This window comes from Notolepis coatsorum (assembly GCF_963971535.1).
Source record: "Notolepis coatsorum genome assembly, chromosome: 15".
NCBI classification, from domain to species: Eukaryota; Metazoa; Chordata; class Actinopteri; order Aulopiformes; family Paralepididae; genus Notolepis; species Notolepis coatsorum.
The window spans coordinates 54,736,664-54,753,036 of NC_140179.1; the positions used below are offsets into that span (position 1 = coordinate 54,736,664).

General features: G+C 41.1%; 1 protein-coding gene across 2 annotated transcripts in view; it reads left to right on the forward strand.

Moving 5' to 3' along the window:
* The window catches only part of pmp22b (peripheral myelin protein 22b), a 57,704-nt gene extending 48,348 nt beyond the window's left edge, over window positions 1-9,356 (forward strand). For both annotated transcript variants that reach the window (XM_084330313.1, XM_084330314.1), the window contains 2 exons: window positions 650-790; window positions 6,294-9,356. In XM_084330313.1, the coding sequence (XP_084186439.1) occupies window positions 650-790; window positions 6,294-6,454 (302 nt within the window). In that variant the 3' untranslated portion in view covers window positions 6,455-9,356. The remainder of the gene's footprint in view (window positions 1-649; window positions 791-6,293) is intronic.
* Window positions 9,357-16,373: the final 7,017 nt, after the last annotated feature.

Consider the following 16,373-nt stretch of genomic DNA (forward strand, 5'->3'; position numbering starts at 1 on the left):
TTTTTATCTATTTGTATCTAGCACAATCCCAGGAGCTCATACAGAAAAAAGCATTTCATGGAAAAGTATTCTGTATTTTACTATGACAACTAATAAACAAACTTGAAACTTGAACTTGAGGAGGTCGCGGTTTGACAGCATTCTACCTTTAATAAATGGATGCACCACTTATTCATCAGCATTAGCTGGAACACCAATTAACCAATCAGATTGTCTGGAGCTACTAGTTAGTGTAAACAGACATGCAGCCTATAGTGTCCTTTAAGTGCTTTTGTGACAGCAGCCTGACCCCCATTCATAAGATATTTAGGACGCTATACATCCCTTTAATAATGTCAATTATTACCTAATGTTCACTGCTGAATATTTCAGATGTAAAGATGGTTATTGTATATCCTTGTCTTAAGGAATCCAATTATGTAAAAATATTTCATAGTCTTACTTTCATTCATTGCTTTTTCGGTCTTTGCGCGTCTGTTTTCAAATTCTACGTTATTTACTTTTTATTTACATTTTTAATTAGTGTACATTTTGGAATTTAGCTGTTATTGTGGAATCTAAAATGTAAAAATTATAGAATAATAAAGAATGCCTCTGCTTATGATCACACAACATTTATTGATCTCCTCTTGTCCCCCCCCCCCTGCAGAGTGGATCCAGGCGGTCCAGGCCCTGATGATCCTGTCAATCATCTTCAGCATCCTGTCTCTCTTCCTCTTCTTCATTCAGCTCTTCTCCCTGCAGAAGGGCGGACGTTTCTTCATCACTGGAACCTTCCAGATCCTGGCCAGTAAGTTACACACCACCAACAACACTTTTCACAACTTCATTTTATATAGCGCCTTTCAAGAGACCCAAGGTCGCTTTACATAGGGGGAAAAAATTACAAAGTAACAAACATAGTGGACAGACACAACATATAAATATGATGATGGAATTCAAGTTCACGTTTTTATTGATCACATAGGCAGATGGCAGTGAGATTCATTGTTCTTGTATGCTCTCGTATTATTGTTATAGTATATGCTATTGTCAAGAAGGAAGTACATTATTTTCAATCGTGGCTTTAATTCGTAGCCGAGAAGCAGTCTCCTATCAGCTTCATTAATCCTGTCCCATCTCAGCCACAGCATAACTGAGACCGGCTATGGAAACAAATCATAAATAGACTATTGTAAATAAAATAGCCTATAACATTATAAAGGATAGGCTATAGCAGGGGTTCCCAACCTTTATTCCCCAGAGCCCCACGATTCCTTGGAGACATATAGGAATATGATATAGGCTATACTGGGTCCGTCAGCGAGGAGATTTAGCCATTTGAGAATAGGCTATTATGGCCAAACGAGGGCCTATAGCCTATAAATATTATTAAATGTTTTCATAAGCGTAAAGATACAAGGACAACAGTTATATTAACGATCAAGTTAGTTTACTGTATGCAGGCTTCGCGGGGCTCCGTGTGACATGTCTGAGCCATGCTGCGTTATGCGCAAATTACTGTTGCATAATGTAGGCTATGCATATATAATTTATATAGGCTATACCTATACCTACATCAAAATAGATTGTATGCCTCTACAAATCATATTAAACCATGCAGGTAGAAAATTGATGGAAAATCTGTCGCGATTTGGAATCAAATTTACAGAGAACTTTAATCCCTGGGTAATCGAACTTTAAAAGAACGAAACGAAAAAGGGCATTCATATTCCAGCATGGTTATTATTAATGACACCAATGCCAAACAGTGGTTAACGGTCTTTATTAGTGTTTGCGCTGCCCAGGCAGCAATGGTCTTTAGGAAGTTAATAGATATCATATCCGACATCACCGTGTAGCGTGTACACGTCTGTCAGCCTGTCGCGTATTTCTCCCACGCATACGCTCGGTTTAGTCCACTTTTCCACATTTCATGGGGGTGTTTCATTACCGTATATGGTTAATTACGGGTGGTTCTATATGCAAATACTTAAAATCGTGCACGAGCGCGGAGCGTAGAACAAGTGGCATTTATCAACACGGAGTACTTGCAGGTGTGTGTAGGAGCTGTGTACGCACGTGTGATAAATCCAGATTTTTCTGTGCGTAGAGACATTCAAAATTCCGTGCGTAGGAACGGAAATAGAACACTTTCTACGCATTGTTGATAAATGAGGGCCCTGCACTTTTAAAGGTGTTATAGATAACATTCAGCCACTAGGTGTCGCACTAGAGCACCTGCATGTTATTAATCCAATCAGGTGCATTCCACGTGGGGGAAATGGGAAGTAGGGAGGGGATACGTGCATGCAACATGTAAACAACATTCATTTTGGACCCGCACATTTTCTTTAATGATTACTCTACACACCAATTTATCTATAGCACCTTTATGTATTATGTGAACCTGTCCAACAAACTCACGAAAACCTAGAAAGGGGGCATTCATCTTATTATTTTCTATCTTATTTCCCATTTTATTGTAATTTTCTTTTTAAAATTGTTTGATTTATCTCACCAGTAATACTTACCTAATCCAAATGTGTTTCTCATGCCTTCAATATACAACCATGATTGCATCTAAACTGTAACTACTAATATCACTCCTATATCATCACTATTATTATTTTTACCTCTTAAATCTGTCTTTGTTTCAACACTTACTGGTGGTCTCTTCCACACATGTAGTATATTCTGGTTTACCTGTTTTTTATGTTTCCCCCACGCCCCTTCCCCAAGCATAGCTGTCTCTTAATGATACGGTACAGACATGATGCTAATTGAGAACGTGTTGTAAAGTATATCTGCATATCTGTACTGTCTTGATTTTGTGCTGAATAAAAAAAAATAAGTTGAAAAAAAGAAAGAAAGGGGGCATATTTTTGTCCTTCAGCCTCTATCCCTCTCTGTTTCGGTCCTGTTCAAAATGGGCTGCTTCTGTGCCTGTAACAAGCAAGCTGCTTTTATCGCATAAATACGATAATTATCGTACATCTAGCGGCGGGCGAGCCTGTACTGTCGAACGATCCAACTTTCAGACTAGACGTTGAAGATCAAATATGACTAGCAGATCCAGCAATAGCATAGCAATATTGTCGTTGTTGTCAGAGTAATAGGTCATAATAGGTCCCATTTAAAAACAGACAGAGACAACAGATCACTACCATGGAAATGAGGCTGTTTTTCTTCTGGAATTCCTTGAAAAGGTATATGCCCCTGTTACGGTGATAGTGACACCGTATAGCTGCGAGTGCTGTCCTTCGGATGAGACGCTAAACCGAGGTCCTGACTGAATCTCGGTCCTTAAAGAACACAGGGCGCCTATCTCAAAGAGTAGCTGGGGTTCCCCGACGTTCCTGGCCAAATTCCCAAACAGCCCTCTGACATCAAGGCCACCTAATCATCCCTTCCCCTTAATTGGTTGATATCAATCCCTGTCTCTTGAGCCATTCAGCCATTGTGTAGTGTGATGTGTCCCTGGTGCCAGTGTATGGCAGCCATTGTACCAGTGGTGGTGAAGGAGGCAATATCCACCCTACGTTACGTTGTGGGGAGCGCTTTGAGTGTCTAGAAAAGCGCTATATAAATGTAAATTAATTATTATTATTATTTATTATTGCTACTGTATCTAGTTTATACACTAATGCAAGATGGAACGACCACAGGGTCTATGTGTTTGTTGGACTCAAACAGAACACCATCTGTTCAGGCCAGGCTGCGTCTATGCTTTACCCAAACGGTTCATGCGTTTTGCGAATCTGATTGGCCACTGACGTTTCTGGTCATGTGACATGTGCGCCCAATCGCGTGACGCGCCCATTTCTGCCTTGACCAGCAGAAAACCCTAACCCTACGGAAGCATGCACCGTTTGGGTAAAGCAATGACGCGGCCAGGCTCTATTGAAATACACACGCGCGCGCACACACACACACACACACACACACACACACACACACACACACACACACACACACACACACACACACACACACACACACACACACACACACACACACACACACACACACACACACACACACACACACACACACACACACACACACACACACACACACACACACTTAACCCCTAATTGCTCCCGATGAGCAGGTCGGCACCTTGCATGGTCGCCTCCGCCGTCGGTGTGTGAATGTGTGAGTGAATGGGTCAAATGTGAGGAACAAAATTGTAGTCAGATATTTAATTTTTTATGTATGGACGAATCCACATTCGAATACAGGTACAGAGCAATACTGTGTGTCTACATACAAATTAACCAATACAGGAGCAGAGCAGAAACAGTACAGAAAACATGGACAGTAAGAAAAAACACAGACAGTATAAAATGACAAATGCTAAGGTTAAGATCAACATCCCCTAAAGTGCATGTCATAGTAAAGTGCATGATGCATAGAGGCACAATTTACAGTACAAGTGCATATAATCAAAGTGCGTAATGCACAGACACACAGAAACAGCACTTCCACAAACTGACTAGTAACACACCAAATAAAAAATAAAATAATATACAAATCTAGCCTTTGGAGTTATTCAGGCTGCGCACAGCACTGGGGAAGTAACTCTTAGTAAACCGAGAGGCAGAGCATGTGACAGAGCAGTAGCGTCTGCCCGACGGGAGGGGGACAAAGAGGCCTGCGGCTGGGTGACCAGAGGGGTCGTTGATAATGCCAGATGCACGGGAAAGCAGCTTGATGCCAGAGAGCTACCCTTCTGCCACAGCCTTCATGAGTTCATAACAGTGTTGTGTTCTATTTGTCTATTGTCTCTGGTGCCCTTTGGCTGAAACGCGGCACCTCGACCAGAGTCCATTGTGCTCTCTTCCTTGGCAGCCGCCTCTCTAACATCGCAGTGCCGCTTGGAAAACCCAGAGGGTTGGGACCGGGGGCACAATGGCAGGCGAACACAGGTGCCCCCTCTCAGCCCGAGCGTGTGACGCCGCAGGGCACCGCGCCAACCACACAAGTGGAAATGTCAAAAGGGTGCGGCAGCGTGGGGGGGGGGGGGGGGGGGGGTCTGAATTACAGTTCATCTGGATCTGAATAGCAGGAATACCGTGCCATGTAACGCCAGACACTGTGGGTGTGGCGCCGTGGCGGCCTCTTGGTTCTGTGCCACGTGTTTAGAGCTAGAATTAATAGAACCGTGAGATTCGAATCTTGTGCACTGGACATTCTAAACATGACATCAAAATGGCTGCTGGTCATTGAATTGATATAGAGTGCTAGAGGCCAAATTCATGTGGATTGAATGATGATTGGTTTGCTGCATGAGCCCAGCCATCCGAACAATCGTCTCTTCTCTTCTCTCTCTGCTGTGGTCAGGAAAACGCTACCGCAGCCTCATGGCCGACACACAGAGACAAGCTCAAGACAAACTACAACCCTCAAGCCAGATCCTAAATAAGGACTGTCTTTAGAGGGCCCCTCTAAATGTGGAAACGGCTGAAACGGCCGTAGCAGAGATCTGACTTAAGGTCAAATGAGGGGGCCCCCAAATGTTTGCCGCAGAGAGAGTTCTTTGAATCACCCCGCCCCCCACTCACCTTCCTACGCCAGACAGAGCTCAGTCCGGGACACGGCGCGCGGACAGAGAGCAGACCACGGAGAGGACGACGAGAAACGTGATCTGAGCTTTAAGCAGATCGATGTTCGAGTTCTTTCTGCTCACAGCATCCGCTCCATCCTCAGGGCTCTAGACGCAGAAACCTGATCTGGAGATTGAACTCCATTTAGGTCACATGTTTGCCTACAGTATATAGCATACTCACTCAATTACTCTCTCTCCTCTCCTCTCCTATCCCCTCCTCCCCTCCTCCCCTCCCTCTCCCTCTCCTCTCATCCCTCCCCTCTCCTCTCCTCTCCCTCTCCTCCCTCTCCTCTCCCTCTCCTCTCCTCTCCCCTCCCTCTCCTCCCCTCTCCCCTCCTCTCCCCTCTCCTCTCATCTCCCTCTCTCCTCCCTCTCCTCTCCCCTCTCTCTCATCTCCCCTCTCCTCCCCTCTCCCCTCTCCTCTCCTCTCCTCTCCCTCTCCTCCCTCTCCCCTCCTCCTCCTCTCCCTCTCCCTCTCATCTCCTCTCCTCTCCTCTCTCCTCTCTCCTCTCCTCTCCCTCTCCTCTCTCTTCCTCTCCTCTCCTCTCCTCTCCTCTCCTCTCCTCTCCTCTCCTATCCCCTCTCCCTCTCCTCCCTCCTCCTCTCCTCTCCCTCTCCTCTCCCCTCTCTCCCCTCTCCTCTCTCTCCTCTCCTCTCCTCTCCTCTCCTCTCCCCTCCTCTCCCCTCTCCTCTCCTCTCCTAGGTCTGTTTGTGATGAGCGGAGCCATTATCTACACGGTGATGAGCCCGGAGTGGGTGTCAGAGAAGGACACCTTCGGCTTCTCGTACATCTTGGCCTGGGCGGCGTTCCCCCTGGCGCTGATCAGCGGCCTCATCTACGTCATCTTGAGAAAGCGAGAATGAGAGCCCCCCCCCTCCCCCATCCCCTTCCCCCCATGGGTTCCCAGTAACTCCAAGCCCCTCCTCCTCCTGGTAACATCAAGCCCCTCCCCTCCGGGAACAGAAGAGTTGAGGCTGGAACAGGTGCCGACGCCCCCAGGCTCCAATGCACCAATCAGAATGCAACGAGGGGGTAATACCAAAAAAAAAAACCAAAGAAACACCCAAAAGCGACACGAAAACAACCAATACTGTCTGAATTTGAAGATGTATATAGTATCTATGGTTTAAAACCTATTTATAACACTTTTTACATATATGTACATAGTTATTTGTGTTGCTCTGTCGACAAAGATACCGTATGAGGTTTGTTTCAGCTGATTAAGTGCCTAAATGTGTTTGTAACGATGAAATAGTTAGACGCTATTTTGTTGTGTTTCATTTCTTTACACTTGTTTTCCTAAACAGCCAACGAACTAGTCAAATAAAAAATAAAAAAGGGTTTTTGAAGTATTTTAACCGAAGTGCATGTATAATAAAAATAGAAAAAAGTTAGAAATAATTTTTATAGACGAGCTTGCTTTACAAAACAGAGTGGTAACATCTGAAGAAGGGCTTGTGTAGAGTTAGCCGTTAAAAGTAGGATTTGGTCATTTTTTCTATTTGTGAATTAGCAAGTTTTCGCGTTTTCTTTTATTTTTTATTTTTGTTTTCAACAAAGATGGTGCTATATGTATTTACCATTCCTATAACTGATAGCAATCTTTTACGACTGAGTTCACTTTTCACCGTTGTTTAGTTTAGTTGAGCTACTCACCGGGGCAGGAGGTTCAGTGAATGAAAGATAACAGGTGTCAACAACTACGGTGTAAAAAGACAAACAAAACAGCTTCTTTAGTGAACACGGCATATTTCATACCACATTGTCTGAGTATAATTTTTTGGAGGGAAAGCTACTGTATCACAGCATGAAGGAATGAAAGGAGTAGAACACACTGATGAACTGAAACACCTTTTATAATGTCAGTATTACAAGATTACAAGATTATTTTGTTTTGTTTTATAGAGAAGGCTTAACAGTAAACCTACATTAGCCTTGTTACTATTATTTTCTTTGCTATTGTTACTTTTCTCTTCTAAGGCCATGTTATTGTTTCTGCTTGTATCATCATTTATGACCAGTGCACTGCCCCCCGTATCCCACACTGCCTCTAGTGGCAGAGTTAGAGTACTGTAATAACAACTTACTGAAGGGCATTACATGCAGACAAAATAAAAAAGGATATCAGATTCTCACTATCGGAGACATGTCGTTATAATAAAAAGCCATACCAGAAGAGACCAGAGGGAAAGAAAGAAAACTAAACCTGACAATACTGTAAAACTTCTAATATTAGCCTCTAGGAATGTATTTGCATCGGCAGGAAAATAACTTGTGGTTTATTGGAGAAGAGTGGCTATCAGAGACAGGCTTTTATTTGATCAAACCAAGTGAAATCTGTATACATCAGGCACAAAATTATGATTCATAACAGTAGAGTTACACCATCTCCTGTTTAAATAGTGAGTCCTATAGACCTGTTTGCTGTATACATCAGACTCAGTGTGCGTGCGCATCAAGGGGGCAAAATTAACGTAATCCTGGTCAGAACAACGGGGCAGACTACAATATATTTGCATTTGTTAGCCATGCTAGTGATCTAAACAATCAATCCATGCCAAAGCTAGATATGTAAAAGGTGAAAGACTCACACTCACAGCCATGCTGATTTGGCAAATTGACATCCAGCCGTTTTCATTTGAAACAACTTTTAGTCAGGGGAGTGTCATGGTTTCTCCATAGAGCCCCGTCATACTTTTTTAGCACAGCAGATTGCGCAGGTAGTGGGTAACTTAGTCATGTGACTCAGTTGGTATTGCTGATTGGCTCGAACACGGTATGTTTGTATACAGCAAACAGGTCTATAATCTATAGTATCCCATTACATCATCATCATAGCAGACATCTTGGTAGGCAAACAACAGGCCAATGGCACTGTGTCATATTGGCGGGAAACGCATCACTCGTCATTCTCACCGAGAATACTATGAATATATTTGCCAAACAGGTTACCTTACAGTGATAATACAGAATACTATGACTATGTTTGCCAAACAGGGTTAACTTACAGTGATAAGTTAGTCTCGTCTCAACGGTTTTGTATGATCAGTTTTATCATATTTCTGCTACAAAAAAAAGAAAACAGGACAAGTATTTATTTACCATAAAACATGAAGACCTCCTTGGCTACCACAAGAGGCGTTTTTCTTTTTGTTTGTTGAGGTTTTTCTGTGGTAATACAAATGTCTGCTGCAGTCTCTGCCCACTGACATCTATAGTGTCGATCTCTCCCTCTACTGTATAATACATTGTTTATATCTTGTGCATAACATGTCGATGACAATCTAGTCTTGAAAAACTCATTCAATAAAACAACCCAGAAAAAGGAACTAGCTTACCGTTGCTATTCTCACGTTGTACACTGATGATGTTGTTATGTGTGTCACCCTTTGTCAAGGGACTGGATAGCTGCTAACATTAGCATGAGCTCGAAGATTACATGCTATAGAACGATTCGTAGCGTTACGATAGGTAGCGTTACGATAAGTAGCATTACGATAAGTAGCGCTACGATAAGTAGTGCTATGATAAGCAGTGCTACGATAAGTAGCGTTGCGATAAGTAACGTTACGTTAAGTAGCATTACGATGAGTAGCGTTACGATACGTAAGTGTTATGAATTAATGTGCTGTTGACTGAATGTCTAACTTTAAACCTAAACGATATACACTGCTTTACTTACTAAGCCGTGGGCTACGGATACTATGATGTTATGTGGAATCCTTGCCAATAACTGATATAAGAAGATGTTTCATTAAAGTGAAAGAACGATTCTAAACCACCTGTGACCCTGAATCTGTTTACATTAAACTAAGATACGATAACGATGTAAGAACACAATAAGTATCCCTAAGGTATATTTATATATAGACAAAAGAAAACAGGTTATACACACACACACACACACACACCATTCTCTCTGGCACTGGGCAAAGATAAAACTACTATTTTATAAGTGCGTCCACACCATGTGAGACAGACGGATGATTTGACCCGAATTACCTATGACCTTTTTGTCAGGGGTCACGCAAGTCAAGTGGTAACGCGTCGAAACATCGGGATCGCACACGTCCCACCCCGTCCTCCATGGAGATCGGACTGATGGAATATCAGCACCGCATGCCTGAAATACCAGCACGACATGCCTGGAATTCCCGAGTCAAGATAGAGCTGCCCGGTGTGCAGTGTTGTGTTCGAGCGCGGTGAAGTCCGCTCTGCCAGGTCCACGTGCCACCAGCTACCTTCTGAGGGAGGGGCTGATGTACAGTATATGTGATATATACCCAGGGGTGTAAAAAGTACAGAGAAATTATACTTAAGTACTGTATATTTAAGTTAACTTATGGGTACCGTCTCAAAATCTCACTCAAGTAAAAGCCAGTATCTGGCTAAAAACACACTTGAGTAAAAGTAAAAAAGTTTCTACTTTTAAATGTACTTAAGTACTAAAACGTTAAAGTAAAAACCTTTTTTCGGACTATTCTAGTCTATTCTTCTGATAGCAGGTGTTTAAAGATCCCCGCTTTCTAGTCTTGCACAAGGACCAATCAGCATGGGTATGGGCGGGTTAATTTTCCATTGATGGGGATTTGATTGGCTGTTTTTAAATAAAGTGTGGCCGCAGGATTAATAATGTTAATGTTAGTTCGGCCAGAGAAACAAATATACTCATTAAAATGGTTGGACCTGCGAGATTTGTACTTTGTAGGTCTGCATTTTAAATGTAAGGACTAAAAAGTATGTTTTTTTTCTCTGAAATGTAATTGAGTAAAAGTACAAGTATACAAACCTAATAATACTAGAGTAAAGTACAAATCCTCCAAAACAGTACTTAAGTATTGTGACAAAGTACATTTACTCAAGTACTTTACACCTGTGGATATTCGCGACATACCTAGAATTCACCATTCAAGATTGAGCTAACGGACGGTGTACAATGTAAATCTACCTGCGGATGTCAGTCCAACAACATGCCACCACCGGCTGTGTTCTGACTGTACTACTATAGCTTTGGTGAACTAATCTGTGAGTGAGTGAGTCGGTGTGTGTGTGTGTGCGTGCGTGCGTTCGTGTGTGTGCGTGTGTGTGTGCGCGCGCACGTGTGTCTGTGTGTGTGAGCCGCTGCACCTCGCGGTATGTGACTTGTGTTACACGCGGTTGGCTGGAGGCACCAGAAGATCACGCCATGCACGCCAGTCCTGCTTGGCATGCAGCTGAAGCGTTCCTCCCGTCGACGGCGTCCCCTCGCATTGGTATCGTGACAGCGCGAGAGGGACCTCGGGATGCGATCTGTAAACGCCATATAAACTGTGGATTGTATTTTTACATTCGAATCACTGGCTACTTCAGATCTATGAGAAAAGCAGCCAGACGTATACAGTATAGTCTCCAGATTGAAAGGCACAGCTTTTCGGAGCACCTACTGTAGTGACTTTTCACCTTGATGTCAGGCCTCAGACCTACTGTAGTGTCTTTTCACCTTGATGTCACCACCTCAGACCTACTGTAGTGACTTTTCACCTTGATGTCAGGCCTCAGACCTACTGTAGTGACTTTTCACCTTGATGTCAGGCCTCAGACCTACTGTAGTGACTTTTCACCTTGATGTCAGCTCACCTACTGTAGTGACTTTTCACCTTGATGTCAGCTCACCTACTGTAGTGACTTTTCACCTTGATGTCACGCCTCAGAGCACCTACTGTAGTGACTTTTCAATTGCTAATTAGGACAGGACAGCTGTTTCAATTGCAGATCACTGGTGGCCACAGGTGTGTACAAACAACACCATTCATCTGTCTACACTAAAAGATGTGTTTGGAACTGAAGACTACTGTATGTCAGCCTTAACATCTTCATTACCGGCATAAATGCAAAGCGGCGTGATTTTCCAGTTTGTGTCTTTTGATTCCGACAACCTGGGCCCTATTCCCCGTACCTGGTTCAACTAAGTCGATCAAGAGTCCCATTATCCAGATTCAATTAACCCGATGTTTGAATCCGGGCTTTTCCTGTTCCTCGAAGGTGGATTCAGTCTCGTTCATTTGAACCAGACTTGAGACTCCGGATAATTGCACGCGCCCGCCTCAGCTGAAAAGACAGCAAGTGTCGATAGCAGAAATCCTGATCTTCTAACGGCATTGATTGATTGATTTAAAACTTTATTAACAGATTGCAGAATGGGCGTGCCTGCTGGGAGTATAGGCTTATGGAATGAATAATCAAATGAGATCTTGCTAGCGAAAATAATTAGTTCAGCTCTTTCAGAATAACGATAAAAACAAGCCCAAATAGTATATCTAATAGATACAAATTATATCATGAGGATATCTGTATGTGCTTAGGTATTAATATTATGTACTATATAAATACATGGTTTCCAAAGAGAGGCTTGGAGGGAGGCTTGCAGTTACACTATTAATCAGGTTTTAATCTGTTTCGGACCTAATCCATACATGCATTGAATTGATTACCATTTGGTTTATACCAGTGACACCTCATGTTCATCATCAGATAACAGTGCTTGAAAAGATAAATGCATTTTCTCGAATTCATTCATCAAAAACGTCAAAGGCTCATTCAATTTATCAAGTCACGTCACGTCATCAAATCCATCAAACAGCGCATCTCCTCATATATTTTAATCCCAGTTACAATATCACAATAACGTGTGACACTATCACAGTGATACAATTAAATATTCCACAGATTCAGATTCCTCATAATTCATATCCACAATCCGCGCATAGACGCTTCAGCTTGAATGAAACGCATCCGGGTGCTCCGTTAAGCAAATACACAGCGAAGAATATTAAACTAATCAGAGCCAAACACCCGATTGGCCCGTTTCATTCATTAAAAATATCCCAGCAGGATTCACATTTGCAATGATCCGTTTAGTCCGTTATTAAAATAACTGTGTGTGTCGCGACTCGCGAGCACCGTATCCGTATAAATATGACGTGCATTATATAGGACAAAGTAAATTCATAGGCTGAATATGATTTATTATCAGCGTTACTGCAGACATATTATTTTACATTTCAAACGAAGCACAAGAACATAATTCAGAATGGTATAATGCAGATCTAGACTGTGAGAATCATTTCAGGAAGCGAGCTGGCATTTCTTTGCGGGGGCGTGGCCATAGTTCATCCAGCTAACTGAACTTAACCCTGCTCTCGACCAGGCTCAAACTTTTTGATCTGTTGTCATAGTGATTTAGACAATCGAGCGTCGGGGAATGGAAAGGTCTGGCTTAAGTCAGGCTATGCTGGATATTATCCGGCTAACTCAGTTAGCCAGGTACGGGGAACGGGGCCCTGGTGGGAAGGTGTGCAAACGTTTAGAAAACATCAACACGTGTTCTCCATCATGAAAGGTCCCTTTGAGATGTAACAGCCCACGGCCCCAAATAGCGTGTCATGTGATTTACCGTACAGCTAACGATGTTCTACCTACTGTTTGTCATAGGAGGGTTCAGTTAGAAGAGATGCTTTGTCTTTAATGACAACTGCCCTGTGTTTCTGTGACGTGATCTGAAAACGCTGCAAAGTGAAATGTCTTGTCTGTTCCGTTTCTACGTCTAAACTACCAAAGTACCCGTTGCTATTTACCAAAACTACTCTGAATTTAAACATTAAAGGATGTTTCTTACCACCAACACTGACCTTTTTGAGTTTCTTCCAATAACCTAGTAATATTTAAAGAGGTTGTGCTGTTATACTGAATATCAGCACGGCTGTCATTCGGGCAGAAGATAACCACAGCCACACTGATATTCAGTATAACAGCTCAACCTTGAGTGTGATATTGTTTTTATACAACAGTTCTACAATTGCCATTTATTCAGTAATACACAGCAACAGATTATGATGGTTGTTTATTTAATCACTTATTTAACTCTGCCAACAAATAGTTCCACAACTGCGCTCTTGATCTTGGACCGTTGCTTAATTAACAGTTAATAGAACACCTGTGCGGCGGAGTGATACATATAGTTAAAAGTCCCAGTGCTGTTCTGAATATCAGCACTCATGGAATGCCTCTTGTCCAATCAAATTACTTGGTTGGAACTAATTGTTGTATATACTACATTATGTCTGGGCTGAAATATGCTCATGTGTGAGGATAATAGCAAACAAACAAACAAACAAACAAACAAACAAACAAACAAACAAACAAACAAACAAACAAACAATATCACCAACATATATATATATATATATTTTTTTTTACATGGCCGGAAAAAGGAGCAGGATGAAGAAAACCTATGTTTCCTGCCCCTTTCCAAACTTCATATTTATTTTAACATAATGGTCAGCTCAAGTGCACCTTACAGCTTCATACCATATAATAATAATATAATAATAATCATTACCATAACGATGATAACAATAATAATAATAATGATAATATGACCATTAATAATAACAACAATAACGCTAATAATAATAACAACAACAATAATAATAATAATAATAATAATAATAATAATAATAATAATAATAATAATAATAATAATAATAATAATAATAATAATAATAATAATAATAATAATAATAATAATAATAATAATAATAATAATAATAATAATAATAATAATAATAATAATAATAATAATAATAATAATAATAATAATAATAATAATAATAATAATAATAATAATAATAATAATAATAATATTGCTAGCTAGCTACCAATAAACAAACAAACAAACAAACAAACAAAAAAACCTGCGTCACAAGCCTCAGATAGCCTACATGGAAAAGAGAAAAAAACTGCTGTTCATATCTTCTCATTGTTCTGTCTTTAAAAGTATTTTTTAGTTGTTGTAAAATATTTGTACAGTAGCCTACTTCAACTCATTGAGTTTGACTCCCACCACTGATATACACATCTGTTTCATCTCATACAACTTAAAATGTTTCAAATGTTTCCAGGGTATTGTTCATTAAAGGCACAATCTGTAAAAGACAGCAACCCCTCTAGGGCCAAAAGAGAGAGATGGGGGGGGGGGGGGGGGGGGGGAGTGGAGCATAGATACCAGATACGATATATTATCAAAGTATCTATATTACCAAGGTATCTATATTATAAAGGTATCTATTACCAAGGATTACTAATCAGCTGGGGCTGGATATCCTGAAGTGAAGACACTGGTAAAATAAAATGCACACCAACTTTCTAGAAGGACACTTTGGAATTGGAGCCTATCTGTGCACCTGCCTTTATCCACGGCACGACCGAGCAAGTGAGATATAGGAGCACAATACGCACAAACAAGAAAAGAAATCCCTCCGAAATTATGAAACGCATCCCCCTCTGTTGATTTACATTGACAGCCCCTGGTTTGAAAAAGGTACACACATAAATAAACACTGTGTGATACTGCCATCTGGTGGACTTATTGTGTATGGCAACAACAGCTCGAGTGGCATAGTGCTTCAACTGGTGGGCACTATTAGTAGACACTTCCCCCGTATGGTAAAATACGAGCACTACACCTGAGTGAGGGGAGATGTGATGAGACTGGTTCCCGTTTGGGATTTCCAGATCGTTTTGTCTTATTGAAGTGAGTGAACGCCCTGTCCAGCTCGTCTTGGCTTGCTTGGGAGAGTGGACTATAAGGTGATAAAATTGTAACTCCCCCTTTTCAGCGTATTGATTATGTTTACATTTTAATTTAGCTGACACTTTTATCCAAAGCAATTTATAAGTTGAGTACAAGTAATAAGGAAGGCAGTAAGGGTCACTTTAAACTTAAACTATTGCATAATTAACACTACATTGGACAAATCCTGTATCAAACAAATACTTTTATCAACCAATTGCAATTGTTTATTTGGTAGTATTTTATTTTATTTTACGTATTGCATTATTGAGGTATGCTATTTTGATAGAATTGATTTGAACCTTCAGCTCAGTAAAGTTAAAAGTGTACGTAGGTAATTTAGGTTTAGGTTGGATTAGGCCGTGAGCCAGGGCCCCAAATTTGGGCCACGGTTACCATCTTGGGGGACTAACTTTCATAGTGATTTTTGGGAAGGTATACACCCCTGCTGCTAGAAAAGATGTGATAGCAATGCAGCAGTTGCCTCCAAATGTGTGCTATCACCCATTTTATAACACTACCAAGCATATTTTTCAGGCCTCCTGTCCGAAATGACATGCCCCAAATGAATCATGATAGCTCCAGAACCATAAGGCCTGCATGTTTCTGGTCTCCTTTGATAGGTAACAAGCTAGCACATATGAATCCAGTGTAAGTAAACCCACATCTATTACCATTCCAGAGTAAATGGAGATACAACGAAGGAAAACATCATCTTTTTACCCTCGCCTGGTACATAATCATAATTTAAAAGGCGATATGACCATTATAACCAATATCCTATGGATAATAATGCAACTGAATGTGTTCTCCTACTCCTCGACTACAAATGTAACTGTACATGTGATGATACATTAAAAATACAACATTTATGATACCGTTTAAAAAGGTATACTCAGATGATGTAAATGTTTTGGCCATGGTTACTGTTTACATGTTGACTGTTTACTGGTAATTGTACTCCAAAACACTATTTCTTTTAATACAGCCATGTTACAAAAACATAAATCTCCCCAAAACATTGAAATAGTAATAAAAAAGAATGAATATTGATCAATATGCAATGCATATTCAACATTCATATATGGGCCACAGAGCTTCATGCCATGTGACCTATCAATGTTTTCAGCTCAGTTAGACCTATACAATGATATATTGGTTTTCAGAAAAAT